This window comes from Triturus cristatus, chromosome 1_2 (assembly GCF_964204655.1).
Source record: "Triturus cristatus chromosome 1_2, aTriCri1.1, whole genome shotgun sequence".
In the NCBI taxonomy this organism is placed as follows: domain Eukaryota; kingdom Metazoa; phylum Chordata; class Amphibia; order Caudata; family Salamandridae; genus Triturus; species Triturus cristatus.
This window is the reverse complement of record NC_140580.1, coordinates 819,800,858-819,819,035: the sequence shown is the minus strand read 5'-3', so window position 1 is coordinate 819,819,035 and position 18,178 is coordinate 819,800,858. Positions and strand designations below refer to the sequence as shown.

The window sequence follows — 18,178 nt, the reverse complement described above, 5'->3', positions numbered from 1 at the left end:
TCAATGCTTGAACATCCCCAGAAAAACAGTTTTCCTCAGCTAGGCGTAGCGCTGTAAGGTTACTGTCGATGAACCCCTCTGCACAGCGAGTCTGTGGTATCCAGCCCACAACAGATGGTGAACTTGGCTGCATCCGTCTAGTTAGCAACAGGCTGAAAGAGGACGTCCCGGGCCTCCTCCTGGACCATCGGCAGCAGCTGTGCATCGGTATCTCACAGAGCATGGGAATAGCATCCCAAAAGGCATGCAGTATTCACCAACCGCAGTGCAAAACATCTTCTTCCCTAATATGTCCAACCTCTTGAATTACCTTTAAGGGGGTGTGAATGAGAAAGAGCCATGGGAGGTGGAGGTTTGGACCAACAAGCTCTCCAGGGTAGGGTGTTGCGTGAGAAAGTTGGTGTTCCCTGGAGCGTGTGGTGGTGGCAGGCATTCGTCCTGTTCACATGAGCCCCTGTGCTGGGCTTGGACCAGGTCCCAAGCAGGACATCTGTAAGGACTTCTTTAAAGGCGAGAAGCGGTTCTGAGGGGAATACTCCCGGTTGAAGCACATCTGTCAAGATGTTATTCTTGACTGCAACAGAGGGAAGGTTAAGGTCCAGGACCTCTGTTGTCCTCACACTGCAAAGGACGCTCCCTCCTCCGCAGCATGGTAGGAGGAGAAAGCATGCAAGTATCTGAAGAAGTGTCCAGTCAGTAGGGTTCAGGCTACGGTTTGGAAGGCATGGTTCTAGTCGGTGTCGGGCGACGCCCATCTGGCTGCACAGGAACCATCATCATTGGAACTAGCATCAGGGAAAGTCGAGGTGTCACGACCAGCGCAGGTCCGGATCCATCCGTGGATCCAAGGGGCCCCGACTGGTGCAGGGCCAGAGCGGACAGCGTGGTTCCACTTGGCTCACTCCCAAACCTGCAGGCACCCGAAGGCCCCCCAGTGGGAACAGGACATCAAAATATGAGGCACATGGCCTCATAAACCTTGTGAAATTGAGTGTGGGTTGCATCGGCTTCCGCAAACTCGGGGAGCCGCGGAGCAGACCCAGGTGCTGGCTCAACCACAAAGCCAGGTCTCAAACGTCAATGCTCCCTTGTTTCATTGGCCTACAGACGAAGTGAAGTCGAAGACCTGTTCGACTTCTTGCTCTTCTTATGACGGGATTTACCCAAGTGACCCAACAACTTGAGTACAAAGAAGGTTTTGGACTTCAAAACCGTTCCTGGGACCTTCCCTTCGACTAGAAGGTTTTGGACTTCACGACCGTTCCTGGGACCTTCCTCTCGACTAGGATTGAGATTGTTGCAGTGCTGCATGTTGAGCCGCCAGGAGCTTGAGGGATCATTCCCTCAAGCCCTGTAGGTTCATGTTGCAGCAATCAGAGCAGGCCTTTGGATTTGGGTTGCACTTGAGGTATCAAAGACATACAAGGTGCAGGTCTGTCACCGAAATCGGGCGATGATATCTGCCGCAAGGCTTGAAGCCAGCTTTCTGAGATGCCATTCCTGCCTCACCAGGAGAAGATCTAATAAAACACTTTGACAAAAGTCAAAAAATTACTACGGGGTTGCTCTCTTCGGATCTGTGTTGACTGGCGCGGGAAGAAAGGAACTGATGTTAGCATGCTGGTGTGGCACCTATATAGGAACCGCGCACATCACTTCCAGAGCGGATGACGCCACACGCAACTTACAGACGTGCTACGGCACTGTTCATGAAAACTTTCCAGAACAAGTCTGACGTCTAGGTATAATTCTAAGGTAAGGAATAGGTGGCAAGAAATCTCTATCAGATTCTATTTTTTTTCTAACTTTTCATCTTTATGCTACTCATTATGCAACTTATGAAGTTAAAGATCTCACCCAAACTAATTTGAATGGTAAGCAATTTCACAGTAAATGTACACAAACAGTGACATTCCCTGGTGATCAAAACCATCTTAAAAGAATAAGAGGCATCACAGTTAATGGCTTCAGGTGCCGGAGATATTCAGGCAACCTTAAATCTCAACAGTACGTCAACCTGAAAACAAATACGAGCAAAGTCAGGCTACATCTGCTTGCATCTGAACCCTTCCAGTGTGCGCGAAGGAACTAGAAGGACTGCAATAGGCTGTTTCCCTGGTCCAAAAAGGAGAGAAGTATGGGTAACAGTAACAGGTTCTAAAAGCGGATTTGTTTCCACATTGTCAGTTTGAGGAAATGCTCCAACATAATCGACAACCCTCACTCTTGTGCGTCATGAAGATTGAAAATAATCATTGGTGCCTGACAGACATGAGTTGGGAGCAACAGATGTCTTTCAAAGTATTAAAACGTATCAAGAGATTACACAGGCAAATCCTTCACTACTTCTTTCTCCCTAAACCATGTCGGCTCCAAGCATCTAGTTGAGTTGCACTGCATTAGTTTCTCTTCTCGGAGCGGCTGTGTAGGCACATTTGATGCTGATCCAAGGGCAGTGGGATGGGGAAGCATCACCACTCTTCGTGGTTCCGCTGCCGCATGCTTTTGATATTGTGCAGCAGATTTGTGGCTTATGCAAGTCCCACTATGTATGCTTGACTCAAAGGAGTTAAGAGAACATTACGCTGAAAAGGAAAGTTGGCTTTTTGTTGGGGCACCATGTTCTTCACAACAAAAATAATAGTAAGTGCGCTTTTGGCTAAATATGGTGTGTGTATTGCAGCTGAAGAAAACATCTAATTGGGGTTCAAAGTAATCGGCATTAAGACACCCTGAATTGGAGCCAGTGCCAGAATACTACAATTTGTACCTGTTATTTGTTTCTAAAGCCAGGATATTGGCTGGTCTCCAACACACCCACTGAATACTGGCGTACCAAATATGGCTCATTTATTCAACTAAAAATGGCAACTTATAGATTTACTGGTAACTAACCATTACAGATCATACAAGTGTAACAACAGCAAGAGCGTGCAGAGTTTGCGTGCTGTTCACAAGATTATATGAGCTGTGAGCGACTCTTCTCAGATTCCACATTTCTTTCACTTCCAAAGGCTAATAAACAACCAAAATGAAGGTCTGTTGCAGCAGAAGAGAGCAGTGCAGCACATCATTTACTTACATAACACCCTCTGAACTGAAAACAGTCTCTAAGTTAAGGCTTTAAGTTGGCCGGGTCCTTACTGGTCCCAGACCGGGTTATAGTTAAGGACATTGAAATAAGTCCTTATCAGACCTTACATTGATGTCCTTAAATGGCAAAAACACTGATGGATTTCCTAACAATGAATGTAAAAAAGGTTAATGTAATCCATGACAGTTCCTGCTTATATTTCACGTTTACTTAATCTTGCCTTTCCTAAGAGTGTTAGCTATTTCCAGGATGTGTGTTTCTGTATTTTTTTCATATAGAACATTATTCTTAGATAGTGCGTACTCTAAACTGAGTAGCCTCCCAGTGTTTATAAAGGACCACGATTGAAATGTCTGGAGTTGAGGCTGAAAGCAGGACAGGTTTCTTACAGTGGATCCCACGGACCTCAAGAACTACCGACCAATCTCCCTTCTCCCCTTCGCGGCCAAAGTCACCAAAAAGACCGTCAACGTCCAACTAACTAAATTAATCGAAGAAAACTCCATCCTCGACCCCTCCCAATCCGGATTCCGCATCAACCAAAGCACTGAGACCGCTCTACTCGCCGCCACAGACGACATCTGCACCCTTCTCGACCAAGGACACACCGCAGCCCTGATCCTACTCGACCTCTCTGTAGCCTTCGACACCGTCTCCCACCGCACACTCACCACCAGACTCCACAACGCCGGCATACAGGGAACCGCCCTCGACTGGCTCCGCTCCTTTCTCACAGGTAGAACCCAAAGAATCAGACTGCCACCCTTCCTCTTCCAACCCACGGAATTCAACTATGGAGTACCCCAAGGATCGTCGCTCAGCCCCAAGCTTTACATCTACATAGCCGCCATCGTCAGACAGAATGGACTCAGCATAGTATCCTGCGGGGAAGACCCCCAGCTCATCCTCTAACTCACCAAGGGCCCCATCAACACCAGACTCAACTTACAGGAAGGATGGACGTTGCATCCTGGACGAGCAGCAGCTGCCTGAAGCTCAACTCGGAGAAGACAGAGGTCCTCGGACGCTCCCCCTCTGCATGGGACAACACCTGGTGGCCCACCGCCCTCGGCATTTACCCCACCCCCACGGACTAAGCAAGGAACCTCTGCATCGTACTCAACTCCTGCCTCTCCATGAACCGACAGGTCAACACCGTTGCCTGCGCCTGCTTCAACACCCTCCGCATCCTCCAAAAGACCTTCAAATAGACCCCCTCCCCCAAATCAAGGAAGACCGTCACCCACGCACTCATAACCAGCAGACTGGACTACGGAAACGCCCTCTACACTGAGATCAACAAGTCTCTGCTCCGCAAACTCCAGACCATACAGAACACTGCAGCCAGACTTGTTCTCGGAATCCCTCACCACGAACACATCACCCAACACCTGCGCAGCCTCCACAGGCTCCCCATTGAGAAGAGAGTAACTTTCAAGATACTCACCCACACCTACAAATGCCTCCACAACACCGGTCCCCAATATCTCACGATAGAATCTCCTTCCATGTACCCAAGTGGAACCTCCAATCCAACGACCTCGTCATCGACGAACCCCCAGGCATCCACAGAGCAAGAACGGGTGTAAGAACCTTCTTCTACATCGCGGCCAAGACCTGGAACGAGCTCCCGATCAACATCAGCCATGCCCCCTCCCTGCACATCTTCAGGAAGGCTCTCGAGACCTGGCTCTTTGACTGACCGGAGCGGCGAACTCCCACTCTCCCCCAGCGCCTTGAGACCCTCACGGGTGATTAGCGTGCTTAAAATTCCATGATTGATTGATAGTGCCTGTCAATTGGTCAAAAAGATGTTCAGATTACACAGTCAAGTCCCTGGCTTGTCTGCTGAGCAAACAGAGCAATAGTCCAGTATTTCAGTTACAATTTTAATTCAATGCAAATTTGTGTGAAAGAAGAACACAGCTCTCAAAATACTAACATGGGGAAAGTAAAAGAAAATGCAGTCACAACATGCTAAGTGGGTGTTATGTGTGTTTTGGGGGTGGTGAAGTGAAGTAGATCAGAGGAAGTGCATTCAGGAGAGAGTACAAACAGTGAGCTGAAGAGTAAAGAGATGAGGTGTAGAGATGCAGATGGGCGAGATATGGAGCGAAAAAGGGCACATGTGTCTAACATGGAGAGGACATACAGGTGTGACTGAGACACCCTGAAGACCACTACCCCTACCTCAGGTCTCAGTGATGTTTAATTCTCAGTCTCACAATTTCAGAATAGAAACATTTTCAATAATAAATATTACAACAAGATCTTTGCTGTTACTTATCTTAAACAGCTAAAAAAAAAACACTGACAAACCAATAGTGCCGAGTGGTTTTGGGTGTGTGCCAGTTGTTGTGTTATGTACTTGGATGCAATAACAGAAAGCTTAAAGTGGAGGCAAATACTGGTCAGGTGACACACTATGGATTTCAAAGAAATTCTAGTTCGTGTGTTTAAGCCACGCTGTTTACAGAGGTCACGCCCCTTTCAGATGCCCCCATCCCCCACTTTTTTTTTTATCATACTTAGGTTTTCCTGATTTACTCTCACTTCAGAAGCACCAAGCAAGTTACTGGAACGATTTGGATGCAATTGTTTTGCATGAAGCTTTCAGGCACCTGACGGAGCATGCCTAAGTGCGTTATCCGAAAGGTAGCACGCTCTGCACCGAGGGGAAAGGTGCTTGGCTGTAAGAGTGTGACACTGCCCTTGCATCTGCCATGGCCGTGAGGGTGACGTTTCTGAGAATAACTGAACATGTATGACCTGTATGTTTGGTCTGACTAATGACGCAATGGACACTGCTGCTTCATGGAATATGCCAAAGGTCACACAAGTTATAGCCACAACACTCAGTCTTGAGGTTCTAGTTTCATATGTCTCCTAAAAAATACACATTGCTTGAGGAGTTCAAAACAATTATGCTTTTCTTTAAAAAGCTGAAAAGTTGCCAACACCATAATTTAAACAAAACTTTTTTTTTAAATCGTTTTTAAAGGTAGGACTTTGTTATTTGTGGCAGCCAAAAATGACGTGAAGATGACACACTCTAGAAGCATAACTGATTATGAGATTCTTTCATTAACAACACACTTCTCGCTGGTCAAACGTCCCTAAAATACAATGGGTACGTTAAAATTTATTTTTTCCCAGTGTGCTGTGCCACAAGAAGACACGCATATTAAAACCTCCGTTTATGTTTACTGACCAAAATGTTCTATTTTACTCTACCATCATTTTCTATTTTCTTCCCGTACATATAACACCAAAGCAAATCATAATAAAGTAGAAAAATAATTTTTTTAAAAATCAAAAGGTAGGCACACATTCCTCCTCCTACTGCTAAAACAACAACAAACTCTAAATCTTTCCCTCTTCCATCCCTCCACTATCCATTGCAATCCAAATTACAGAATAACATGTCCACCTCTCAAATTATTTTCATTTTTCACTATACTAATTCACTATTAATCTTTTATGGGCTCCAGAATAGCGTGCTGCTCACCAAAAATGAGCTTCAACACCTAATCAGGAGTAGCAAGCGCAATATAAATGCACCTTTTTCCCTCCGCTATCCTTCTCAATCCAAAACACTGACTAACATACCCACTACTCAAATTGTTTTCATATTTCATTATACTAATTCACCACTAATCCTTTATGGGTTCCCGGAGTGCCGTGCTACTCGCCGAAAAAGCGCTACGACACCTGGTCTGGGGTAGTAAGCGCTATATAAATGCAATTACAATACAATACAATGCACGTCTAATTGGGCGTCCAATAAATGGTTCTTATGTAAGGGGTCTCCATGGTACTTACAGAACTGCAGAAAGAAGCCTCTGTAAGAAGCTGCCTGACTCACTGTGTCGGCCCACGCAAAGCACGTTCCCACCCACAGTCAAACAGGCACCTACCATTCTGCGATTCTACAGTTCAGTTAATCTGCTTTGAGCTAGAAACTGTAATCTCTAGAAAACTGGAGGAGGATAATCTGCGAATTCATTTTGACTGTAATGCTGCTTCTTGGCTTTATGATGCTGTGTACTAGGCACTGTGCACTTCCGCGTCTGCTACTGAATGCCTGCCCCTCATGCCCCGCCCCCCCGTCTACCCCAGCAGGCTCACCACTGTCCAGATGCGCTGGGCTACAGGCTTGACGCCCTGCACAGCCAAACTGGTGCCGCAAGGCGCAGGACTTCACAATTATAAACTAAAATAAAGAGGTAAAGAACTCAATACACAACCTCTAATAATGAGAATTTAGGGTTAGAGCATTATAATGATAGAAGTTAGAAATGTCGGCGAAAAAATGTTAGAAAAGCATCTTGAGCTGCATAAGGAGTGGACAGGTACAGAGTGCAATGGTACCTTCATGTTCAGAGTTCTACACCTCGGAGTGGGGTATTGTTGCGTCTTGGGTATTTCCAGGTTGCTTTGTTTGTCATTTTTGTTGAAGAAGGGAGAAGCGCTGTGTGATTGCACTATGAGCTGAGTGAATATGCTTCTGTCATGCTGTGGTGTGCATGGGACGTTGGGCTGGCTCAGCTCCATGTCTGAGAGGACTGACCTGGAGGCAACAGAGTGCCTCAGGGAAGGACTGAGCCAAAGAGACCTGGAGCTCCTGGTGGGCTACAATACTAAAGCCATGGTTTATTGTATTAATTCGTGCTGTTCCTGTAACTGAATTAGAAGAATAAAGTGAATTTAACACATTAGCAAAGCTGGACAATCATTCCTCTAAGAAGGTGCAAGGTGCACGGTAGCAAAACTGAAAGTTATCTTCCAACTCACACTCTATGCTGCAATACTCGGAGTATTGTGGGGTTTTCCAGTACAAATTCCACCAGGTATTATTTGGCCTGATTTGTAAGGAGGGAAAAGTGCAAACATTGAACACTGCTTGTAATCGAGATCTAACTGTACACTCCTATTTGTGCCCAACAGTACTTGAGACCTTATAGGAACGAGGAGCTACACCTCTTAGTGGAAGCCTTAATGGAGGAAAAATCTAAGAGTAGAGTGGGCATGAAAGCGATCTTCCCATTTAGCAACACAGGATGGCTCAGACAGAACGTTTCCTGAAAGTCAAGGCCTTTGTTTTTTGCATGTCATAGACACACCCCCACTTTGGGGTTTTGTTTCAGAAATACAAAAAAGGACTTCAGGCCACCATGTCAAGACAGCCAGAAGACAGAGTTTTTATGAAAGTGCTCCCATCACATTGGTAGAAGAACTTTCAACTAAATGGTGCATACCAAACTGGAAGATCGCTAGACTGGACAGGCAGTCTTCTGCAAAGCAGGTGGAAGGAAAGGCCTCCACTGCACCGGTGGGAATCATTTTCAAATAATCACTTCATTTTAAAGTGAGCCGATGGATTAGGGAATCTAATCAACGTCCAACAAACCCAGTAGATCTCCCAGTCACATCTGTTGATGGTACAAAACGTACTCTGGAAACTGGTGCCTACTGTCCTCGGAAAGAAGCATTTTCCTTGGATAGGCTTGACTGTGAGACCAGGTCAAAATCTATATCGTCATTTGGATTCCAGATGGAGTTTACTAACGCTGGAGCAGGATGATTTAATCCACCATACAGGAGTGAAGATTTATTTTGGGTTGTTCTAATTGTTTTATACACCTAAGTTGGGAATCATACTAAGCCATTTGCTTGCATTTCCAGTGCATAGTTCTCCGCAAGTCACAGAACAAAATCATTGCCTCCACTTGTCCCACGTTGTGGTACTGGAAGAGACTTGCAAACTCCATTGAGGACATTATGATGTTGGTGTCAGTCAGAAAACAGGAAGACCCATTATCCTCAACAGCCCACCCTTTTGGCATTACTGGTTTCCTCGATTCAGGGAGCTGCTGAAAAGGTACTCAACATATGGCCCACAATTCAGGGCTACCATGGCTCTCAGTCTTGCAAAACTGAACATACAGCTACCAAAGACAAAGCCATCCACTGTTTCCCAAGTATTGTCCTTTGGAGTGGGGGGTGTGGTGGGAGTGTGTGGGGGGGCGTGGTGGTAGTGGGGGGGTGTGTGGGGGAAGAGTGGGTGGGAGAGAGCAGCGGAGAGCATGGGGGAAGCTTCAACCAGACAAACTAAGCTTGAATCTTAACATATAAATAACATGCACTGCAAACGGCCTCCGGGTTTCTAATGCAACAAAATCAATATTTCAGTCTCGATTTGAAGATTTACACTTGTTTGAAAGTATCAGACAATGGGATACTGCTTTGTTCAAGATGTATAAAATGGCCCTGCATTAGTTGTTGTACAAATGTATAGGTCTGTGTTTACATATACAGCTGGTAGCCTCTCCTTTAGCTATTATTCATTTTTTGGCCAGAGACTGTATGTTGCAAGAAAGCATGTAGTCTAGAAATGGGCTGGGAAAGGGAGGATGCATATGTGTGCAAGAAACACTACTGCTTACCCTATTCAAATCCCCCATCCTCTTTCAATGAAACTAAGGATATAAGAGTTAGTAATGTGAAGTGATCAGCTGCAAGTTAAACCTAGGGATAGGAGAGGGTAAGCATTCATATATTTAAATGTTAACCACGTTCCTACCATTTAGTAAATTCAATTGAACTGGTGTGAATTGTTTCTCTACGCCCAGGAGCTCTGCCTGGTATTGTGGCACGTGTATTCAGAGACAGCATTTCACCAATCAGCCATCTATTCTCCTCTTTAGCTCAAGACAGGGAGCCTAAATGGAAGTCAGAAGCAGTACAAGGGGAATATGGGAAATAATTATTTGTTTAAACAATAAATGGTTGTCACTTCACATTAATGGGAAATTAAATGAAACGTGCTTTCCAAACCACACTGCTAATTGTTTTAATGCTAGTAGACGGTGACAGATTTGTTCAAGTCAGTACAAACTTCCCCATATTAACTGTATTTACACTGTTCATCAGTGACGTTTATGTTTATACAACAAAAAAAATGAAGTAATTAACTTTCATTCATTATACTGATTGTTTTCTACTTTGGTTGTTTATGCAATAAAATCAAACCCAGCATCAGTTGCGGCTGATTTCTAAAAAACAAAAAAACAAAGACGACTTACCTGAATCCCGCCGCTCTTCTGGCTCCACTGAAGTCACAGGCTCCAAGACTGCCCTATGTCCAATCCTGACGCTGCTCTTACAGCATGAGAGCAGCCTAAGGATTGGTTTTAGCAGCCTCGATTTGGGCTTCCAGGGAGACCGGCAGCGTGAGACTGCTGTCTCCAACCCAGCAACTCAGCTTGGGTTGGACACCGTTTCAGTGCGCATGACGGTTTGGCTGTCCTCAGACGGACGGCCAGCCAATCCATCATGCGCACTGATAACAGTGCCCACCACTCCCCTCAGTGCCTGTCATCCCCTGGCCCCGCCCCATGGGCTTTAAGTTGCTGGGTCCTATCGGTGCTCAGCACCGACAGGTCTAAAAAGCAGGTGCTGGGACGGGTCCCTATCGGGCTCTCCATTTTTGCCCACACCCTCAGAATGAAAACAAAAAAATCTTACCTCTGCAGCAGTAGCACCCTTCACTGTCTTTGACGTAACTTCAAAGAGACTCGTTATAGATCTTTCACAGTCTCAATTTCAGACCTGAAGCATTTTCAATGTTATATACAATGAAGCCATAGTTGTTGCTTATTTATCTTATTCAACTAACAACCAATGTCAAAGTCAATAGTCCTGGCTTGTAGGTGTAATGTTACTTGTTGTATTATATATCTGAATGCAACGATAGAAGCAGCAAAATACCAGACGGGCGGCACACTATGCTAAGCACAGATCTTCAGATTATGTGTTTTAAGCCACGCCTTAATTAATCGACCACGCCCCCTTGAGAGACCCCCCCCCCAGTTTTTCATCCCACATGAAGCCCTGCCCACCCCCAAGATTCCACAGTAGGAGAGAAATAAAACGATAATAAACATGGTTTATTTTCGTTTGCTTTTTTAAGTTTTGCAGCTGCTGGCGGGGGGGGGGGGCGACGCTCCTTCGCCATAGCGGAGGAGCCGTCACTGCTTAGCATGTTACTCTTTAATGCACTGGTTTGCATTTAAATTGTATCATGTTGTACTGTACCATTTATAAAGCACTTACCATCCCCTATATGGGAAGCCAAAGAGCTTGTCCAAGTTAGTAGCATGTGACAGTATAGGGTGTGTAGTTGGTAATGTTGTTTCAGTATTGCACCTATGTGGGAGGTGTTTCCATGTTGTGTGTGATGATCACCTAGGTGTGGTTATCAGGTTATGGAATGTAGCACCTAGTAGTGCAGTTAGTGAAAGGCGCGTGAGGGATAGAAATGCTAACATCATAGCTAGTTGCTGGAATGTAATGATCATTTTTACACATGAATTTGAAAACATTAAAATGTTATACACTTTCCAATATTATCTATGGGTTGTAAGAGTGTAGGTTTATGGTCTTCGGATAAATGTTTTGAACCATTTATTCTTCTGACAATTTGTTTAATACTCTTACTTGGGTTCTTCAAGTTTTTCTAATTAATTCACAATTTGGCTAGCTGACCTGAATACCTGAATTTTCATTCCAGGGCCTCTTTGTGGTTGCTGTAAAGGTGAGAGTGGATAAAGCAGGCCGACCAGGACTGGAATCTGGCTGCTTCCAAACGTCTTTGTTCTCTTTTGAGGCTTTTCTGCAGGTCTAAGGTAAAACTCGCCTTCACAATATAGGCACAGCGGAAGTACATGACAGGTGAACTGATCATAACAGGTTTAAAATTGAAAAACTATTCCCTCTTAGCAGGCCTACTGAGATGATTCACTGTAAAAAAAAAATTAAAAAAGTGTCAAGTCAAAACAGGAGGCCCCACATATTAAAATGTGGAGGTCCTGGCTTCCAATAGGGTGGCTTTATGTGAGCTGTACAGAGAGCAGTTTTAAGTAAGTTTCATCCTCTCTGGGTTTGGTGGTGGGCGTGAAATAAAGTGAAGGTGGTCACAGGGCGGTGAAGGAGTGTGTTTGTAGGCGTACACTGTGGCTATAAGCATCCTTCATGAAACTACAGCTGCGTAGTGCACATCCAGCAGTCAATGCAATCCAGTGAATCCAGAAAGGAGTTGGGGCGCTCAGCGGACATAGAGGAGGAATTAGTGAATATTAGGCGCCTGCTACTACTAGCATTTTGACAACTAACCAACAACTCAAAGTTATAAATACGTGACACGGGAAAGATTCCTAATATCATCCTCATATTGAATTTTTTTTTAAAAACACTAGCTTCGAGCTCAGACTTCAGCTGTAATGCAATTGCCTTTTCTACGCATGCACAGTTACGTGACCCTGAAATTACCACAGCGCTTGCACACAAAATGAAATGCCAGCTGCTGCAATGTGAAAATCAGCTTTACATTTTGCAAGCATGTGACCTAGAGCAAATCTGCTGCGAAGTAACAATAATACATCCAACAGGCTTCCCACCCCTGGCCAAAGGAACGTTTTCCATACCTAAATTTCATCCCAGGCTCCTTCGAGCTGGCATCACTCGCCGGGGGAGCGTTTTGCACCGACAACTGTCCCAGACTCCGTGCCACCATCGCCACCGCCCTGAATTTGGTGCGGGCGGCCAGGCTCGGACTGCTAGCATTTTGCCTGTTTAACCGATCCTCGGCACTTCTAGTTTTTAGATTGTGTTCTGAGCAGGCGAAAGAAACCTGCATTTTGGTGTAATTCCCTCTTTTTAGCTGTTTTAGGCGTTTAGAATCGTGAGTCCGCCCGGCTTCGTCGACACTGCGCCACCCCGGCGACTACTTTTCTTCTTCCTAGAAGTTGCTGCTCATGCGAGGTATTGCGAGGTTTTCTCCACAAAACACTTTCAAAGGCGCGGTAAAGTACACATTTTTAGGCTGTCACTTGATCACCTCTGTTGTCTTGCCTCCGGTGGAAAAGCAAAAATAAAATGAAATCCTCGGCTCCAGCAGTCAGAGATAACTTGCTCACACAGACGCTTGCAAAGGATGCGCAGCAGCCAACCGAGCTCTGTGATTTCCTAGAGTACATTGCATGAGCTTCTTCCCTTCTTTTGATCCCATGGATCTATTCTCAACGGTCTGGGATCCCCTTTATGTCGCTGACCCTCTATTCACCGTGAGGCCGTGTCCACTTGCCACGTCTGAGGCACCGTTTCAACATGTGTCGAGTTCAAGTAGCTCGGTCTGTCTGCAGCATTGCCCCCGGGACGCCAGTTCCTCCAAATATCGTCTGCAGGCGCCTTTGGAGCGATTTAATCACATCAAACGTCACCTTCGATCAGGTGTTACAACTGTCAACACGGACGTCCAAATCTCGACACGTTTAAGCAGCATTACGAGTTAAACCAGGAGGAGGGAAATAACAGGCAGATCACACGATGTTTACAGGCATGTACCAGGTCAGTTCGGAATCGGAACTCATCCACTTTCCCCTCCAAGGCTGGGGAGCGTAGGTTCGCCACGCGCCAGTGCACGAGCAGCTCTTTCTCCCGGCAGACCGAACAGGAGGGAATCTCTCAAGTCGCGAGCACAATACACCTCCACGGGCACCACGTGACCCACGAGGCATGCCCGAGTCAATTAGGTGACCAGTCAGCTGTACGGCGGGCGAGCAGTCAGCAATCCATTATTTACCAAGCGCGCAGGAACGGATGCGGCTCCCGCCGAGTATTACAGCACAGGCAGGTACTGCTCTTAGTCTATTTTTTCAATCAGTTGTAGTGACCAGCGGCTGTCACGAGAAAAGAGCCGTAGCGTTTGTGACCGGAAGGAGATGAATATTATTCATTTGACATGACAAAAAGTACGGGGGCATTTATAAATGGGAAGCGCAGTTACAATGATAGAAATTGAAGAAGTGCAATGTATGATTTTATAGCTGGTTGTTCTCTTAGGATAAATATCAGGTGCGCGAAAAGTGCATCTTTAGTGTTCTCTCTTGTGCCTAGGTAGGGAACATATACGATGTTTACAGAAATTAGCACCGGTGCACAACAACCAAAAAATGATCTTGCCGGTCCATGATATGAATATATGTATGTGTATGTATGTATGCATGTTTGTGTATATATATATATATATTTTTATTTTTTCCCACTGATAAAAACAAAGGTTACAGGGACGTTATAGTTATGTTGATGCCATAGAAATTCAGCACTTATAGTTATACATATGTGAAGAAACGATGAATTGTGGCTTAAAGTTACTTAACGGCACAAGTTATAACTGCTCAATTTCTATGTTTTTTTTGTAGGTAAAATGTCAAACCTAACAGTAACGTTCCAGTAACCTTTGTTTAGTGAATTTCAATTTTTTTTAACGTAAAGTAATAGTGGTTAAATTTTTTTCTTTCTAATTGGACTTTGGCCCTGCGGGTACCAGCAGATCGGCAGAGGATCTGCGTCCCTAGATGTCTATAAATTTCTTTCTTTCTTTAATAACTCCCAAACTACTGAACATATTTATACAAAATTACAAAAAGGATCTCTTCCTGGACCAAGATCTAGCTTTTTGGAAAAATTGGTGTAATTCTGTTCAGTGGTTCGGGCTGTAGTCGTGTAAAAAACTGCCAAATCCCCATAGACACTGCATGGAGAAAAAGCGTTTTGCCCCCTCCACCCATTTTCTCGGCCCGCTTCACGTATCACCCTGAAACTTCCCAGAAAGCAGCTCAACTAACTTGCGTACTACTTTGAAAAATTTGTGAAGATTCGTCAAATGGTGCCAAAGTTATTAGCAAAACAAAAAACGTTTTGTCAATGGGAAAAGTTGGTCCCAACTATATATATTCAAAAAGGATTTCCTTCCTCAACCTCCCAGCGACGATGAAGAAGGCGCGAACTCCGCTTGTATCTGGCGTGGATATTTTTATTTGCTCACTTACAAAGTCATTACGCGTTTTGACCGGTAAAACCGGCCTTGCTCACATATATATATATATATATAGTATAGTGTGTACACACACACACACACACACACACACACACACAAATCTTCTCTAGTTGGGAGAACTTTACTTTTTCTCTATATACAAACCAAACTTAGACTACACAAAATTACACCTTCTAAAGCTATAGTTATAGCTATAGTTATACCTCAAATCTATAAATTACGTACCACCTTTAAATTAATATAACTACCAACTAAACTTAAAGTACACTAAAACTGCAAATTTGCACCTTCAATTTATAATTTAAGTAACATCTTCAAATTATGATATCTTGTGCACTTCCATACACAGTGTATTCAACTAGGTAGCCACACTACATTAACTATAGCTCGCGCCATCGTTATGCAGCGCTTATACACTTTTAGATTATTTTACTTATGCCATCTAAAAGAATCGTATTTATAATAACAGTCATGACATCGTATATCACATCTTTTGTGAGAACACAGCGCATGGTAGAGTGGCGAGTTAAAGTGAATGTAATGTAGCTACCGAGTCAAATATACTGTCTATGGAAGTGCTCAAGCTATTAAAAATTTGAAGGTTTTACATAAATTAAAGGTAAAAGTATAAGTTCACAATTTAACATTTTTGTGTAGTTTAAGTTTGGGTTGTAGTTAAAGACTAAATAAAGTTATAGTCATTTAAAGGTGGTGTGTAATTTATACATTTGAGGTATTCCTATAAATTTAGAATTTTTGTGTATTTTACATTTGGTTTGTATGGACAGAATAAGTAACGTTTTCCTAACTATAACAAAGGTTTATTAATCTTAGTTTTTGTAATTGAACTTCAATGTTTTTTTATTTGTAATAAAAATTGTTTCAAATAGTAGAGTTTACGGTTGTGGAGTGTGGCACATTAGAGTGGAGGAGAGTGAAATAGCGCATAGTGGAGTGTTGTAGAGTGTAGTGGGGTAAATTGTTATATAGTGCAGTGGCATATTGTTATATAGAGCAGTGGAATGTTGTATAGTACATTGACATGGAGTTACAGGTGTAGTGTAGCGTTGAGTATAGTGTTTATATTGGAGTGGAGTTTTGTACAGTACTGTGGAGTGGCGTGTTGTAAATTGTCCTACACTGGGCTGTAGCGGCATAGAGTGGCACAGAGGATTGCACAGTGTACTTACTGTAGGGGCACACAGTGTTGTATAGTAGCACAAAGTGTAGTAGAGTCTTGTAGAGTACAGTTGGGTAGAGTGGGAATGTGTAGAGTGGAATGTTTTACAGTTCCATGGAGTAGGAAAAAGTTCAGTGATGTGGAGTCACGTAGTGTGGCGTAGAATAGAGTAGCGTGTCCTAGAGTACAGTGGTGAGGAGTGGAGTGGCGTACTATACAGTGGAGTAAAGTGTTGTAGACTGGTGTGCAATGTTTCCTCTTTAATTTATTTCCTCTGTGTGCAGCAGTGCAAGGTCACTGTGCGCTGGAACCAAGGCTATGTGCGCCAACCAACTGGACATGCAAGCGAGCGCTGCGCTCAGCAATATAAATCTATGGCAATTACCACTCCAAACTTCTGTTTAGAACGAGAGCGTAAACAGGTGCATTACACATATATAGTGCTATATAATAGGGTCTTGAGACAGTTATGCAACATACATACCTTTGTGACATGAATTGTTTACTCCTGTAGCACCTACACCCTAAGTTTAGAAAAGGACTGAACATAGAAGGTTGTAACGTTTTAATATTTTTCTGAACAGCAGGGTTGATGCAAGCAGTTAGAAGGAGGCAGCTATTATTGAGTTTGAACCCAGATCCTTGCTGGTCATGTCAGTGAAATATGCTCACATTTTTCCTAGTGTAAATTGCTGACACCAAGGCACATTGAGCAGCGCCCGCAGGTTTTCTGCTTTATTGTTACGAACAAGACTATGCAGACTGTGAATGGGCTCTCTTATTTACAATTTAAGTTGACCCAAAACAAAGGCCTTATTCAAAGGGAAATCAGCCCTATTTTTCTGAAAAAATAAGCCTGTCTGGGGGTCACCGGGAGCCTAATACATATACACAAAGCAATGGTGAGGAAACAAAGGTACATAAATTATCACTTTACAAGTCAAGTACATAAGAGAAACATTTGAGGCAGGCTTTTTACTAGTATATGGACTGTATGCAGGTACTGTAAGAAGGTAGACATATGTTAAGAGTGCATAGCCGGGAGAAACAAAAAGTCTGGATTTAAAATGTAACAGTGCTGGGACTATGTCTGTATTTATAAGACTTTAGTACGCAAGGGAACCATTTTTACCAGCTTTATAAGACAAATTGATAAAGAAAACCAGAAGGTTCCAAACCCATGTCTTTTGGTTTGCAAGCAGCTTGTTTATGCTGGTACATAGCTTACTGTGGTATATTAAATGTGTTGCAATTTCTGAACTGCAAGTAATGAAGGAGATGTGTCAAAAGCAAAAACCGACTTGCCTATCTACAATTAAATTTGTGATTTGCATGTCACATAGTGTGCTTCACAGGAGATGTATTAGCCCTCTATGCAGCATTATGCATCAAAACTGTAACTAGACACAGATCTCTGCAGCAACTGCATTAACCACTAGAGTTCTCCTACCGTTACTATTACCCCCTGAGGTTTTCTGAGCAACCACATTTCTCTGCAGAAGGTGTCTTAACACCATAAGGTATTTTAAAATTCAGCCTCTGTAATCAGTTTAGCAACAACAGTTTTAATGTCAATCAATCAAACAGTCTTTATTTCGACTTCAAGTCATGAAAGACAATTTAAAAACAAAACTCATCATTATTTACAAAAACACATTTAAAAAAACATTTCATCATCAAGCGTTTCCATTTTTTGGGCTATACATATAGAATTCATGGTACTAAAGCTAGGAGCAACATGATTTGTTTTACTGCATAAGTGGTATTCCTAATCGACCAATTAAAAAAATAAATATCTGCTTTTCATAAAAACAAGCTAAAAGAATACAAAAGATTCCATCGTTATACTGGTTTACATTTAGGGCAGCTGAAGGGCTTTCAGTTTCCCAGCTCTAATTAACCACATCCATTTCAGAAATTTAGCTATGGCAATCACTATTATTTCAGAACTATCGGATTGAAATATTCTTAGTGCAGAAATCCCCGTCTTAATACCCTTCTGGAT

The 18,178-nt window shown here is 43.6% G+C and overlaps 1 protein-coding gene across 8 annotated transcripts in view; it reads right to left on the bottom strand.

The window, feature by feature from the left end:
• The window catches only part of KCNAB2 (potassium voltage-gated channel subfamily A regulatory beta subunit 2), a 1,115,399-nt gene that overhangs the window by 360,397 nt on the left and 736,824 nt on the right, over positions 1-18,178 (bottom strand). The window contains exon 1 of one of the 8 annotated variants that reach the window (XM_085608870.1): positions 12,580-13,582. The exons of the other annotated variants lie outside the window; for them this stretch is intronic. Coding sequence (XP_085464996.1) covers positions 12,580-12,791 — 212 coding nt within the window. The 5' untranslated portion in view covers positions 12,792-13,582. Of the gene's footprint in view, positions 1-12,579; positions 13,583-18,178 lie in introns of those variants that run through there. 8 annotated transcript variants of the gene reach the window in all.